The 15262-nt window shown below is 40.5% G+C and overlaps 1 protein-coding gene across 6 annotated transcripts in view; it reads right to left on the bottom strand.

The window, feature by feature from the left end:
• PDE4DIP (phosphodiesterase 4D interacting protein) overlaps nt 1-15262 on the bottom strand; it is a 224796-nt gene that overhangs the window by 102743 nt on the left and 106791 nt on the right. For all 6 annotated transcript variants that reach the window (XM_060028218.1, XM_060028087.1, XM_060028168.1 and 3 more), the window contains exons 5-8: nt 14050-14126; nt 11361-11484; nt 11050-11225; nt 7299-7416 (exon numbers count right to left, since the gene is read on the bottom strand). In XM_060028218.1, the coding sequence (XP_059884201.1) occupies nt 7299-7416; nt 11050-11225; nt 11361-11484; nt 14050-14126 (495 nt within the window). The remainder of the gene's footprint in view (nt 1-7298; nt 7417-11049; nt 11226-11360; nt 11485-14049; nt 14127-15262) is intronic.

Below are 15262 nucleotides of genomic sequence, written 5' to 3'. Positions count from 1 at the left end.
CCAGGTTTTCAGTCTCTGCCTTGAGCATTTAGAGCGCATTCTTGCCTTAACCTCTACGTCAGATCTCTCCACGGTAACACTGGAATGTTTGCTATTTTAGGAAATCTGCCTCACTGCATGCAGTGCTATTTACATTAGGTTCCAGACGAGGCATAAATGCAATGGCTGACGGTCTGCTGCTTTGTGTGAGTAGGAAGGTCCTGATGGCTTAATGGATGCTTCTCCCTAATTCTGTTGCCCTGTTTCATTTTTTAGGCCAACCACAGTGTAATTACACATTAATAAATAGTGCTTATATAATACTGGGGGGAAAGATGGAGAGAAAAAAGAGGAAACAAAACAAGAATTCCTCCAGACATTTCCTTTGCAAGTACATTACCTCGGCGCCACGCCACCGCCCCCCACGCCATCCCCCTGCCCCGCCCCCCGCCTTCCTACCCTCCAGGTCTGGTTTCATTTAAAAAGTTCTTTGAGATAAAGCTTCCACCATACTGTAGAAGGGAATAATATCAATAACTGGAATGATTCCCAGCTTTTCCCTGCAATTCTGTGGATACCTTCAGTAAGGAAGAGAAAAACGCTTTGTAAACTGCACTTTATTAGATTTTCTGACTCCCTGAGTTGCCGCAGCGTGACAGCGCCATCACAAAGCTGAGCACTCTGGTCACCACACGCCGTCGATCCGAACGGCCATGGAGGACTGAGAGCATACACGGAGTGTTGTCAATCCGCGGCATGTCAAGCCTGTGGCACTTTTTGTTGTTCTATGAAATTAATTATATAAAAGAAGTTCATGAGCATTCTACAGGTACACTCCAGCTAAAATGGATGCTGAACAACGTTTTGGTAGAATAGAAAAGGCAAACAACTAGAGGGATAATAAAATCAATTAAACCAAATAATCTTTATCAAAACTGTCTCTCTCATTGGAGGAAGAAAGGCTCTGAAGTAAAACTTCCTGTACTCAGAGACTATTTCCCAGTCCAGACTTTCATACTGGCGTCACATGAGAAGTATTTATCTCTGGGAGGTGGAGTAAGATGAGTGTTTTTCATCTGGACAACTCACACCTAGAAGCGTATGACTTGTGGGCTCTCTTTCTTCTAAAGTCCAACTGTGGTGTCCCCAATTGTGAGGGGTTGGGGGGGGTGGAGTTCAGGCCTCAGAACTCAAGCTCCTCTGTTCCCTAACATCTGTAAGGGGTTCCAGGGATGGCTTTGCTGGCGATGAGAGAATTCTTCAGCCTCTATGGAGCAGGCCCAGGGCTTAAAAATTGAACCTGTGCCTTCCACATTGTAGAGGTATGGCGCCTGTGGTGAGAAGTGGCATGGCAGACTAAGGTTTGAGTATAATACAGTAGAACTAAGATGCTGCTACTGTTAGCAAAGATAACACCCACAGCAAGGACTTCAGGTGTCACAAATAGTAAGTTGTCACACATCACTGTTTAGACAAAGTGCTTTATAATTGGCTTTACAATATTCTTTACCTTTATCTAATTCACAGAATGGGCTAGTTGAAACAATTACTAGCTGCATCAAACCATGATTTGCTATCTCAAAAGGTGACATCAATTATCTGCTCAGTCTTCTGTCTAAACAACCATCAGGATTGCCTTTGTATAGTGCAACTCATAAGCTTTTATTACCTTTGCTTAATTTTTAAATTTTTAGTTCTTCATTGCCTACAACATGAAGTCCTTAGCTTGACATTTATGGGACTTTCCAGCTATGTATTCCAGCATTCTCCAACACTTGTCATATATTTGAAAACACCAATTACTTCCAATTCCTTAAGTGTGTTCCACACCACTGTATATATTGTTCCCCTAACCTAGAATGCCCTTCTCCTACTTTCTGCCTGGTGTACTCAGCCTTTAAGGCCCCAGGTCAAGGCTGACTTCCAAGTGAGGCTTTCTCTGACTTCCAAAGATAGAGTTAATCCCTCTCATCTCTGGGTCCTCTTAGCACTATGAGTATACTTCTCTCTCTTCATTTATCACACTGCATTTTAGTTCTTTGTTTACATGCCAATCTCTTATTGGGCTTTAAACGCTTTGAAGGCCAGGTCTCCCTAGACCAGTGGTTCTTATCGAGCAGCCATATCCTAGAGTGCATTTTGGAAGTTTGCGGGGGCATTTCTTGTTTCAGTGATGAGTGGGGCTAGGGGGGCTACATAACTTGCAATGGGCAGGACAAAGCATTATTCCAAAATGTGAATGACTTTCAAATGTTCCACTGGGCAGTGATGCAGGTAATCAAACTGTTTATGTAATCATCTGGACCTAGGACTTAATTCTGTTGTATATATGAACACAATGTTAATATACTCTGACGTTTCTATGAGTTAAACTGCTACGTAAATTAAAGGAATATTATTTAATTTATTTGTTTATTTGGAAATTTACCAAGAGTTTTTCACTTTGGCACTGCCACTGGATCATAACTAACGGCACTGTCCCTTGCCATTTTTTTTTTTTTTTTTTTTTGTGGTACGCGGGCCTCTCACTGTTGTGGCCTCTCCCATTGCGGACCACAGGCTCTGGACGCGCAGGCTCAGTGGCCATGGCTCACGGGCCCAGCCGCTCCGCAGCATGTGGGATCTTCCCGGACCGGGGCACAAACCCGTGTCCCCTGCATCGGCAGGCGGACTCTCAACCACTGTGCCACCAGGGAAGCCCCCTTGCCATTTTGGAATTGCCAATATAACATGCCTGCACCAGACTGCATTTGAAGCTGTGACTTCCCATACAAGCACCTGCCTATTTCTTTATATCCTTTAATATAGTTGTGCCCAAGAATTTACATATTAAAATAAACATTCGTTTATTATAAATGAATCTCTTTTTATGTTTCATGTAGTTCAGTATCTACTTCACTGGATTGCTTTGAGGCTTAAACTAATTTGAGTTAATTATATAAGGTATGTAGAGCAGCACCTGGCACATAGAAAATGCTACCATATTGTGCTGACGTTATTATTACAGAAAAGTTGTTGAATATTCATTGATAAATATTTTAAATTATATTTGGAATATGTATTTAAGAAATCCTGTGACTTTACTTCTAGGTTTTATATTATAATAATCTGAACCATTTGAGTGTGACTACATGATCCCAAGATGTTATAGAATGTGCTTCAATATTTCTTTTTGTCTAGGGGACTAAAGTGAGATATAATTCTCTTTGTGATCAATTTGCCCTGAATGATTCACACTCTGTTGTGGTCTTCCTGGGGAGCAATAACACAAATAGACAACTTTGAGTTTGGTCTTTGCCTATAAAACAGCTTTTCTATGTGCAAGGCTAACAGGTCCGGAGGGAGAACTGTGACCATTAATCTCACTAATACTGCTATACTGAATAATTTTGTCATTGTCTTTTGTGAGACAAAGATAGTTACAATGTGCATGAAGTTTACAATATCTGACTCATTAACTATGTCTGTTTTAGCCACTACTTATTTTAAGAACAGCCTTAGGGGCTTCCCTGGTGGCGCAGTGGTTGAGAGTCCTCCTGCTGATGCAGGGGACACGGGTTTGTGCCCCGGTCTGGGAAGATCCCACATGCCGCAGAGCGGCTAGGCCTGTGAGCCATGGCCGCTGAGCCTGCGCGTCCGGAGCCTGTGCTCCACAACGGGAGAGGCCACAACAGTGAGAGGCCCGCGTACCGCAAAAACAAAAAAAAAACAAAAAAAAACAAAAAAAACCCCCAAAAAAACCCCAGAACAGCCTTACTCTCTTTCAGGTTGTTAACAACAGTATTTACCGTGGACAACAGTAGTTAGGAGGACAACAGTAGTTACCGTGTTTTGAGCACTGTGCTAGGCACTTCACATATATTATTTCTAACCCTTACAAATAGATGAACATTACAGAGGAGGAAATTGTACTTGGAAGGGTTATATAACTTGTCCAAGGCCATACATGTAAAAAGTGTTGATGCTGACTGAGATCAAATTCCAAAACCTGAGCTCATTCTTTCATACCACTCTGCTTCCCCAGATAAAATCCAGGAGACTTCATACTAGAATCCGTTATTGAAGGACCAAGATCCTTTCGCTAAACTGGGACTTGAATGTTTCCTTCCGTTAAGTCAATCTGAACCACTTGAGCATGGCTCAATATTCCCACGGTATTACAGAAATCATTTCAATCTTTCTTTCTGTCTAGGCCATAGAATATAAGATAGACGCACAGTGACCAAAACCATTTCCTTTCTTTTGGAATCTGGACACACATTGAGAGAAGGAAGTTTTCAGAGGATTATCTGAACACTCACTAGAAGGCTGACTCTCTGGCCTGGCTTCTTTGGGCTGTTTTAGAAATGATAATATAAAATAATTCTATGCACACTGAGCAGTACTTGGTGCCTAGTTTTTTGGTTTTTTTCTTCATAAGGCACAGACCCAAAGGGAGAAACTAGAAAATGAGCTGCGGGAGGCTTTCTGTCCTCCACATTTGAGAGGACCTACTGTCAGAGGCCCCCTGTGGCAGAGCTCTCCAGCTTGGGTATTCTGGCCAGTGTGCCTCAAAATGGCCCACCACTGTGCTGAGATGCCAGCCCCTCAGCTCTCAGGTGGTGGAGGCTCTGAAGGTGGACACAGGTAATCACCTCCAACCAGCCTCAGCCACTTTACTTCAGAGTAACATAGACACATAATCAGCTCCTATGAAACGGAACTTTCTCTGAAAAATGTTGGGAAACACTGATTGACAGAATTCACAGCATGATGTAATCAGGTTTATAAATGTACAAAGAGTTGGGCAATAACAAGAATAATAAATTTTTATAGGTACCGGCAACATTAAAGAAGCGTATCAATTTAGCACAATTTATGTGGCGATGTATTTCTTTCTTCTGCTCACCCAATGTTATTATCCTCTAGACGCTGTACTTAACCTTGTTCTAAGCTTTCCTTTAGGATAGATTGTAAATAATTTAGTCTCTTTGAAATTATATTTTTTCTGTTCTTCAAGTCTGTTTTAAAAACTGATACCAAGTGAGAGAGTGGCATGGACATATATACACTACCAAACGTAAAATAGATTGCTAGTGGGAAGCAGCCGCATGGCACAGGGAGATCAGCTTGGTGCTTTGTGACCACCTAGAGGGGTGGGATAGGGAGGGTGGGAGGGAGGGAGACGCAAGAGGGAAGAGATATGGGAACATATGTATATGTATAACTGATTCACTTTGTTATAAAGCAGAAACTAACACACCATTGTAAAGCAATTAGACTCCAATAAAGATGTTAAAAAAAAAAGCTGATACCAACCCACTTCCCCTTATTAGCATTGCAAATATTGAACTACATATACCCATTTCAGTGCTTACCAAAGATACTAATGAAAATAAGTATGTGTACCTAAATATGTTTCTATATGTCTGTAAATATAAAACTAGAACAATGAGAATGATTTTATTTCAGAATTTACGTGAGTATTTTTCTTTCGAAGTGCTTACCTTGGGGACTATACACTTTCCCCAATGATGCTGGACTCATTAGAACAGAATGTCAAAATTGTACGACACTTTGGAGATCGTTTGGGCTAATTTTCCCATTTTACACATATGGAGGCTGAGAGTGATGTATCCATGGTCATACAGTTAATAAAGAAAGAATCAGGATAGAAACCTACTTCTCCTAATTCCCAGCCAAGTTATTCCTAATTAAAAAATGTTATGGGATCTTCCATACATTTCAATATGTATCTTGCAAAAAGCCTATAAACTTTAATTTTTACTCATATCTATCAAATTATATGCATACACATCATTTCCTGAGTTTGTTAACCAGAGCTTTCCAACCAAAATGGATCCAGAGTCCAAGGGGTTTACAGTGTAGCCAAGATAGTGATTTCTTCTGCCCTCATTGTGGCCTAAGCACCCAGGATGGTCACTTTCAAGTGAGAAGCTCCATCCATTTACTGCTACACCTTATAAATATTATCATTCATTATTTTTTTAAATTATAATTAATGAGTGAATTTATTGCAGGGGCTCAGTTTTAAAAATGTACAAAATCATTGCCTTTCTTCTATACTTATCATAGCTATTGAAAACTGTAATTCTTTTTTTTTTCTTTTTTGCTTATTTGGATTTGCAGACTTTTAGGTAATTGCTATTTATTACTTGAGTAATAAAAAAGAGCAGTGGATAATGAGAAAAATGAGAAGAAGTTGCTGGTTTTAAGCAATTTGATTATGTTGTAAATCATACCTTTTTCTACGTTTCTTATTATCATTTGCTATTTTTGTCACGACACAGGAAAGGTGAGGAAACACTGCTTTATACTAATTTTTAGCACTGCTCTTTTTACCCTGATTCCAACCTTTGTATATGTGACCAATAAATTAAGCTGCACATGTTTTGCTTTATCATTGATCTAAGATTTGTAAGAACACCTAGTAATTGTGTATGTTGCTTGGGCACAGATACATTCTAGGGTTCCTTCAGAAAGTATCTTTTTAGTAAATTAAAAGTTGAATGAAGGAGGGGAGTTCGCTCTGGGGTAACCTCCAAGAACAACAATATAGATTAATGCAATAATTTTCACAGCAGTGAGGGTTCTCTCTTCAATATTAAAACCACATTATACATTCTCTATAGTTATACATCACTAGAGTGGCAGGCAGAATCCTAAGATGGCACCTGTGACCTCCACCTCCTGGTATCCACACCTGTGTACAATCCTTGAGTGTGGAGAAACCTGTAACTTGCTTCTAACCAATAGAATACAGCAAAGGTGAGGGATATTGCTACATAGTTATGCACTGTTATATGGCAAAAGTGAAGAGGTGTTGCTGCAGATGTAACTAAGGTCCCTACTCAGTTGACTTTAAGTTAACAAAAAGGGATAGTACACTGAGGGGCTTAACTTGATCAGGTGAACCTCTTAAAAGAGTGTCTAGAAGGGAGATAAGCAAGAGACTGTCTCTCTCCATGGCTGGCTGTGAAGAAGCAAGCTGCCATAACTTCTACAGTCACACAGAAATATTCTTCCAACAACCTGAGGGAGCTTAGAAGTGGAACCTTCCCTAAGCGAGCCTCTAGCTGAGAAAGCAGTCCAGCTGACAACTTGATTTCAGACTTGTGAGACCCTGAGCAGAAAACCCAACTAAACCATGCCTGGACTCTTGACCCACAGAAACTGGAATAATAAATGCATGCTGTTTTGAACCACTGAGTTTGTAGTAATTTCTTACACAGCAATAGAAAACTAATACATATAAATGTAAAGTAGGGCTCCTGAAAGCATGAAGCTTTGTGCCTCAGGAAGTACAGCCCAAATCTCACCTGTACTTCCATGTCAGCTGGCTCTTCCAACAGATGTAGCAGTTGTTGCTTCTCTTGAGATAGCTGTTCTGCAAGTTTCTCCTGTGCAGCCAGGCTCTGACTCAGTTCTTCAATTCTTCTGGAGCAAAGAAAAAGTAAGAACAATTATAGCCATGGTACTATTGCTACCTTTATTTTTCAGCCCACTCCAAAGATAGCATGGTCCAGTACAGTAAGTTTTTACCTTTTGAATCATTGAACTCTTTGAAACTTTTCTTCAGTAAGCCATGTATTCTCTGCCCCAGTCCCCAAATATATACACAAACGATTTTTTGCTTACATTGTCACAGGTTCAGAGACCTCTTGAAGCCAATCCATGGTTCTATAGACCATAGATACAAAATTCTTGGAATAGGGGCCATAAGTTGTAGAGTTTTTTAAATTGTTATTGTTGTTCCATTCAAAACCCAATTATTAGGTAACTGTTATGTATATAACTCAATGCACACTACCAAGTACTGGGAATATAAAGTTGGAAAACACACAACCTCTGCTGTATAGAAACTTAAGTTCTTTTGGTGTATGTGCCAAGAGTTTGGGAAATGGGGAGGCACAGCTACATCAACAGATAGAATATAATAAGTGTTACCACACCAGGGGTATATACCAAATAGTACACTGAGTGTTGCCACGGAGCTACAGGAGGAAAGATAAAGAAGTAATTCATTTGACTTGGAGGAGACTGTGGGGAAGCTCAGGAGAAGAGATTGTGAAGACTGGGTTATTTTCCAGGCTCAGAAGGAGGAGCTTAAATGAAGGAATGAAGGCATGAAGATATGAGACATATGGGGAAGCGTCACTGGAAGGGAAAAGGGGGAAAGGCTGGTGGGAAGAGACAATGGCTGGAGAAGAGGCTGGAAATTCAGACTAGAATTCAGTTGTCAAAGACTATGCGTGCTGTGCTGATGTCTATAAACCACAGGTTCAACTCGACAGTTATTCATCACCTACTACGTGCAGGGCATTATCTTGCTGTTTCTCTGTGTATAAGTCTTTGAGTACTAGAGATACCTGTCCTAGGAAATGTGCTGGTACTAGATGAAATGTTTCCGACTGTGCTTATGATTCCTGTGCATGTAAGATAGTGATAGCACCTTGGCAGGAAAATAGTTTGGCAGAAGGTGAAGCGTATCAGAAAGTCAAGTAGGAATCTTAAATTAAGGTGTGAGGATTAGCTAAGATGTGGGGATCAGAAAGAACTTTAAAAACTTTATACAAATGCAAGCTATAATGATAATTATGATGATGAATGTGGACTCCGTATCAACTTCCCCACAGTATCTGTGCTAGAATGTCTCTACTTTTCTCAAGTTCATATCTCCTTCATCCCTTTGACCCTCAGTCTCTACAGATAATCTAGTCTCCTACTTTACAAAGCTATTCAAGGCCATCTGATATGAACTCCCTCAATTTACTTGTCAAGTATGCATTTGTTTCTTTTTTCTGTTTTTGGTTTGACAAGCATTTATTGGACTGAGACAGTCTCAGGGAACCTAGCAGGGAAGATCTGAAGAAAATACAACACCACACAGAGAACTGTACACTAATGGATGTGCATATAAAACAAAACAATAGGGCTTCCCCGGTGGTGCAGTGGTTGAGAATCTGCCTGCCAATGCAGGGGACATGGGTTCGAGCCCTGGTCTGGGAAGATCCCACATGCCGCGGAGCAACTAGCCCCGTGAGCCACAATTTCTGAGCCTGCGCGTCTGGAGCCTGTGCTCCGCAACAAGAGACGCTGCGATAGTGAGAGGCCCGCGTATCGCGATGAGGAGTGGCCCCCGCTTGCCACAACTGAGAAAGCCCTCGCACAGAAATGAAGAGCCAACACAGCCATAAAAAAAAAAAAAAAAAAAAGGCAAAATTCCTTAAAAAAAAAAGAAAAAACAATATAAAGACTTAATTCTGCTGTCACAAAAGCCTTCACAGAAGTAACCATTGATGCCTTAGTGAGTTCTGAAGAATAAATTAGGAGCTCACCAGGAAGGGAAAACACACGTTTCCCACAGAAGGAAGAGCATGAGCAAAATTCTGGGGACCTGACATAGCACAGTATGCTTCTGGAGGCGCTGTGCCTTTAGGGTTTTGATTCCAGCAATGCCTGAAGCCATGTTACATAACTCTCTAAATGCCAATTTCTTCATTTATAAAGTTTAATAATCCCTATCTCATGGGACTGTTAACTTTATGAGAGAATTAAACTTTATGGGAGAATTAAACAAGAATGTAAAGTACTCAGCTCAGCTGTACAGCAAGAGCCCAACAAACCTTAGTTGTCATTATTATTACTAGTCTGGCATCAGTGATATATGAAGGGGTCATGGTAGGGGATGAGTCTGGGGGAAATCAGGGGTCAAATCATAACAGGCTTTATGGGCTTCCCTGGTGGCGCAGTGGTTGAGAGTCCGCCTGCCGATGCAGGGGACACGGGTTCGTGCCCTGGTCTGGAAAGATCCCACATGCCGCAGAGCGGCTGAGCCCATGAGCCATGGCCACTGAGCCTGCGCGTCCGGAACCTGTGCTCCTCAACGGGAGAGGCCACAACAGTGAGAGGCCCGTGTACCGAAAAAAAAAAAAAAAAATCATAACAGGCTTTGATGGCCACACTAAGAACAGATTTTATCTCCTAAAGATTTTGGAGAACTTTCTAAATTGCTCTGCAATAATATGATCAGATTTGTGTCTCAAAAAGATCACATTGGTCACTGTGCGTACCTTGTGTGTTTTTCACCCATTCAGTTAAAAACCACTTAAGGCTTTTTATGCCACCATAGTATCATGCATTGAAGAGGCTAAATTATTTGTCAGTTTCATATTGTTGAATTTCCCACTTCAAAGCTGCTCTGAATTGTTAGATTGGGATGGAATGCAGAGGGTAGAACCGGAAGTAAAGGGAACAGTTAGGAAGTTGCTGCAGTAACCAAGACACAGTGGTGGCCTCAACAAATGCCCGCTTACTTTATGAGAAAATTCAAGTTCCTTACTATATACAAAGCCAGCACCATCAGACCCCCTATTCCCAATACAGCTTATCTCTCATTAGTCTTCCCCAGACCCTCTGCTCTGGTTACATAGCACTAATTACACGTCTTGAAATATGCCCTTCCCTGTATCTCCCCTCAGTGGTGTCTCCTCCTGTACAGGAGATTCCCCCACGCCACTCACCTCCTACACTCTTTCTTCTAACTCCTATTCACTCATCAAAACTCACCTCCGATTTCACCTCCTTCAGGACACTTTCAATGGCACCTTGCTCTTTTAGCCTGGAATAGATGACAATTCTATACGCCCCAGAGCATCCCATGTTACTTCTATCAGAGAAATTATTAAAATTGTGTAATGTGTGTCTTGATGACAGGAAGTGGGTCTTTCATCTCTGTAACCTGAGTGCTTAGCCCAGTGTCCGGCATATAGCTGGTGCTCAGTAAATGTGAATAAGTGAATCCATGTCTCTTGTTTGCTACCATTTGACCACTGTTCTACTTATACCTACTTAAGTCTCCTGATTGCCAACTAGTCAGTTCTGTTAATGGATACCATTAAAGACACAGCCCTAAAAAGAGATTTCTTTACTTGCGGGAACCATAAAGTCTTGGTAATGGTGAAGGTCCACCGTAAGGCATCCAAAGGGAACAGTGCAGCTGCTATATACTCACACAGGCTCGAGAACAGGCAAAAGACAAATGGCAAATAGAGCACCAAAAGCACCTACTTGTCCCTTTGGGCCAGGGCCTCAGTGTATTGGTCGGGCTTGACCCGGTTTCCTGGTACATCTTCCCTGTCCTTGGTGACTCCCTTCAGTTTCTCTGAGAGCTCCAGGTTACACTCTTTCTCTGCTTCCACCAGAGCCGCCATCCGTGCGGCTTCATTTTTTGCTAGCCTGGATTCCTGCAAAAAGAGCGAGAAAAGAACAAAACCTGAAAGGCTACAAACATGGGTACTTTAGGGAGGGAAAAGGTGAATGCCAGGAGGCAGAGCAGTCGGAAAAGAGGTAAAAGGGGACCCCTAGCCGTGGATACTCACCTCCTGCAGAAGCTGGATCTTATTCTCCAGGAGCTCGTAAACATGCTCCGTCTCCTGCTGTCTCTCCTCAAACTGGCGCCGGAGCTCAGCTTCATTATGGCTGTTGAGATTCTCCACATCAGTGCTAAAACCAGAGCATTGGCCAGTCAGAGCCAGTCATATAATTTAGCAAGTGGACCCATTAAGGCTGTTTCAGTAATTCAGAGTCCCATTGATGAGAATAAAAATGAAGTATTTTTTTTCTCTGCAATTATTTGTGGAACTTCTCTTTCCAACTTTTCAGGTAATCTTTTAGGAACTCTGATTTGTGTTGCTTGTCAATCAGAATATACCTGACTCCCTAGAGGTTTCATTACTGCTATAGCTTCAAGAGAAGAATCTTGCACATGAAAGGCAGGTAGTCATCAAATGGTTTAGAACTCAGCATCCATGTTCACCATCATCTGTCCCCGGACTTTCCCATTAAGACTGCTCTCCCAGAGTGCTTTGCTAGTTCCCTGCTTGTCTTGCTATTTGAATTTAGAGTGTCCCTTCCATTTAGGTTGCTGGAATAGAATATCTATTTGGATAGCCACAGAAATGCTTTTCTCCTTTACAGCCAGGAACCCATAGACTGTCCTGAATCTGGGCTACCTACCCAGAGTTGTATCCAGTTTTCCCACAGTCCCATGCAGAAAGCAGACGTTTAAACTATGGAAGCTCAGGGTTCTGGCCCAGCTTTGCTTCTCTAATGTCCTTAGGAATGAATGCCCAGGCGCTAGCATGAAGCGGGTAAGGTGTCACCAGCTTATTTATAGCTAACAACAGCTGCCTTTGGATGTCTGAGGATTAGAAATTTGGGGGCAGTATCAGGTGCTGAATGATCTTAATTCCGGTTTGTTTTTATTCTTGTTTTAAGCCGTTTGTTAAGAACCATGGACAATCTTCTTTTTCTCAGGGCAGAGAACGATATTGAGCCTTCATAGGCTCATGATAAATCAAATACTACTGCTCTATCCAAGTCCAGTAGTATTTTAATACTTGGCCCAGAAGGTTGTGCCCATGGTGACCAAATGGAACTTCCCTAAAGATTATAGAATTCCTTGCTCGATACTGGACACTACTCAGCACTGTCCCAGAGACTATATTTATCTTGAGTTCCCATGTCATTATGCAGCCTTTTGGTGGTAGAAGGGTCTTTGTTGTACAAGGGACACAAGTCAAGAGAATAACCTAAGACCCTTAAATAGACCTCAGGAATCATCAACTTTGACACCATATTCTTTGATAAATGCAATAGACAACAGCTAACTACAATGTCTTGAGATTGGAAGTTATACATTTTCTGAGTAAGTCAGCCAGGAATGCCTGATTTAATAGGCTACAGCTGTTGTGAAGGCAGAAGAGCCTTGGACATGATGCCAGAAGATGTGGGCTTTGCCACTCATTTGAGAAGACTTTAACACTCTGTACCTTAGTTTTCTCATTGCTAAAAATAGGATAATGCCTCCTAATTAAAAACTGAAACGACATAATTTTTTTAAAAAGCACTACACAAATCTCAAAACTTGTAGCTCAATTGTTATTATAAATTTTCCTAAAATCTATTAGTTCACTTAATGCCTTAGTAAGTATTGAGTAATTCCAGCATACTGCATATGGTTGAGTCTGGTTTGAGTATTCTGATGTTGCTGGACTATCATTCTAAGCATCAAGAAATACTGTGGAGATAGAAGGAACGCCAGATCAGATTGGATGTATACTGATTCTAGGATATAATCTGAAAATTATTTTTAGTAACGATTTCAATAGTACTTGTCATTTAAAACTAAGGGTTTTTTAATTATAAAAACTGTAAATTATAAAAGTAACCATCTTAACAATACAGAAGGTATAGAGAGAAAAAAAATTGAAGTCTTCTCCCCATCAAAAACTCCACTCTCACTCCCATGATACAGGCAATGTTAAAGAGCTTGGTATGTAACCCTGCAGTTTTTTTCTATTCATATTCAAGCAAACACATGTACACATAGATTGTCTTTACCCAAAGGGGCTTATATGCTAAATATCATGCAGCACTTTTCCCCCTTACTTAGTCTATCAGGGACTTCCCACCAGGATAATAATATAGAGCTAACTCATTCCTTTTAATGACTACATAATATTCCACAGTATGTTTATATCAAAATGTTTTCAACCATTGCCCTATTGATGTATAGTTGTTCCTAGTTTTTTTTTTTGCCATTGCAAATAATGATGCAGTTAATATCCTTATACATTTATCCTTTCATACTCTTGCTTTTATTTATAAGGAATAGATTCCTTTTAGGAATTATTTGATCAAGGGAAGTGCTAATTTTTTATTTTGATAGGTAGTACCACATTCCAAAAATGTTATCACAATTCACACTCTCACCAGCACTATATGAGAGTGCCCATTTCCGCCAAACTCTATGTCAGCCCTGGATGTTATTAGTAGATTACTGACTGGGAAGGTTATAAGCTTAGGTCTGATGAATTTACCAATCTATGTCAACATCTCTCAGACTTATTGGAGCCCAAGGAAAGAAAAGCACATTGTTTCAGTTTCTTAACTGGATGCAGCATTCAAACGCCAGAGTTAAGGAATTTGGTTCCAAATCTATTGCTCTCAGTTAATGAGCCAGACTGGAAAGGACCAAGAGCTCAACTAGTTCAAACTGCAACTCACCATGTTTTATCCAGATGCTGTTTCTTGTCCTGGAGTTCTCGTTTCAGGCTCTCTACTTCAACCTTCAACTCGATGTTCTGAAAAGTACACAGGCATTAATCGTCATTAACTGCCACAGACCCTCTATCAGAGAAAGACAAATATGATATAACTTTTATGTAGACTCTAAAATATGATACAAATGAAATCATTTACAAAACAGAAGCAGACTCACAGACGTAGAAAACTTATGGTTACCAAAGGGGAAAGGCGGGGGGTGGGGCGGGGAGAGAAAAAATGAGTATGGGATTAACAAATACACACCACTGTATATAAAATAAACAACAAGGATTTACTGCAGAGCACAGGGAACTATATTCAATATCTTGTAATAACCTGTAATGGAAAGGAATCTGAAAAAGAATATATATATTATATATATATATACACACCTGAATCACTTTATACCTGAAACTTATGCAATATTGTAAATCAACAGTTCAATTTTTTTAAGTGTTCACTGTTATTACTTATAAAAACAACAGTTTTTCCTCCCTGACTAGGATAGCTGAAGTTCTCAGTCATAATCACATATTACATTAATCCTATGTCATAGAAAGGAAAGAAAATTATTACACCAAAGGTGGGATATCCTAGGCAATCTGATCTGAACATTCTTCACGCTAGCTTTATTCTTCTACATAAGTAGAAAAGAGAAATGAAAAGGACGGAAAGAAAAAAAAAGAGAAAAAATATAGTTACTTCTCTAGGCTTTAGCACTACGTCTATTCAAGCAAATAGACAATAAAGTTTACAAGTCTCACACAGAACTGCTAAAACAGTTTCATCCCACAAGGTTAGATCCTAAATCTTATGATCAGTGATTCTGGTGGATCAAGGTAATTTCATGGGCATTACAAAATCTACCACATGGAAATGCAAGTACATTCCAATTTACAGCATTAAATTCTAACCCTCTCTACCCTCTTTCTGCAGAAAAATCACCGCATAGTTAATCACGTTTCTCCATTCTCTGTTAGTAAATATATAAATTGCTAAATTCCAAGAATAGCTGAAGTGGATCCAAAATTAACTGCAGTTGCTTATCTTATCAGCTCTTTGTCAAGATATCCAAGGAAATGCATGTACTCAAGAGAGGGTGGCTGGCGGGGCGAGAGCACCTTTCTCTCCTTTTACTCTCCAGAAGAATATCCACCCACCCAACCCAAGGAAA

This window comes from Delphinus delphis, chromosome 1 (genome assembly GCF_949987515.2).
Source record: "Delphinus delphis chromosome 1, mDelDel1.2, whole genome shotgun sequence".
NCBI lineage: Eukaryota > Metazoa > Chordata > Mammalia > Artiodactyla > Delphinidae > Delphinus > Delphinus delphis.
Note: the sequence above shows the minus strand (reverse complement) of the source record. Positions and strands in the feature narration are given on the sequence as shown.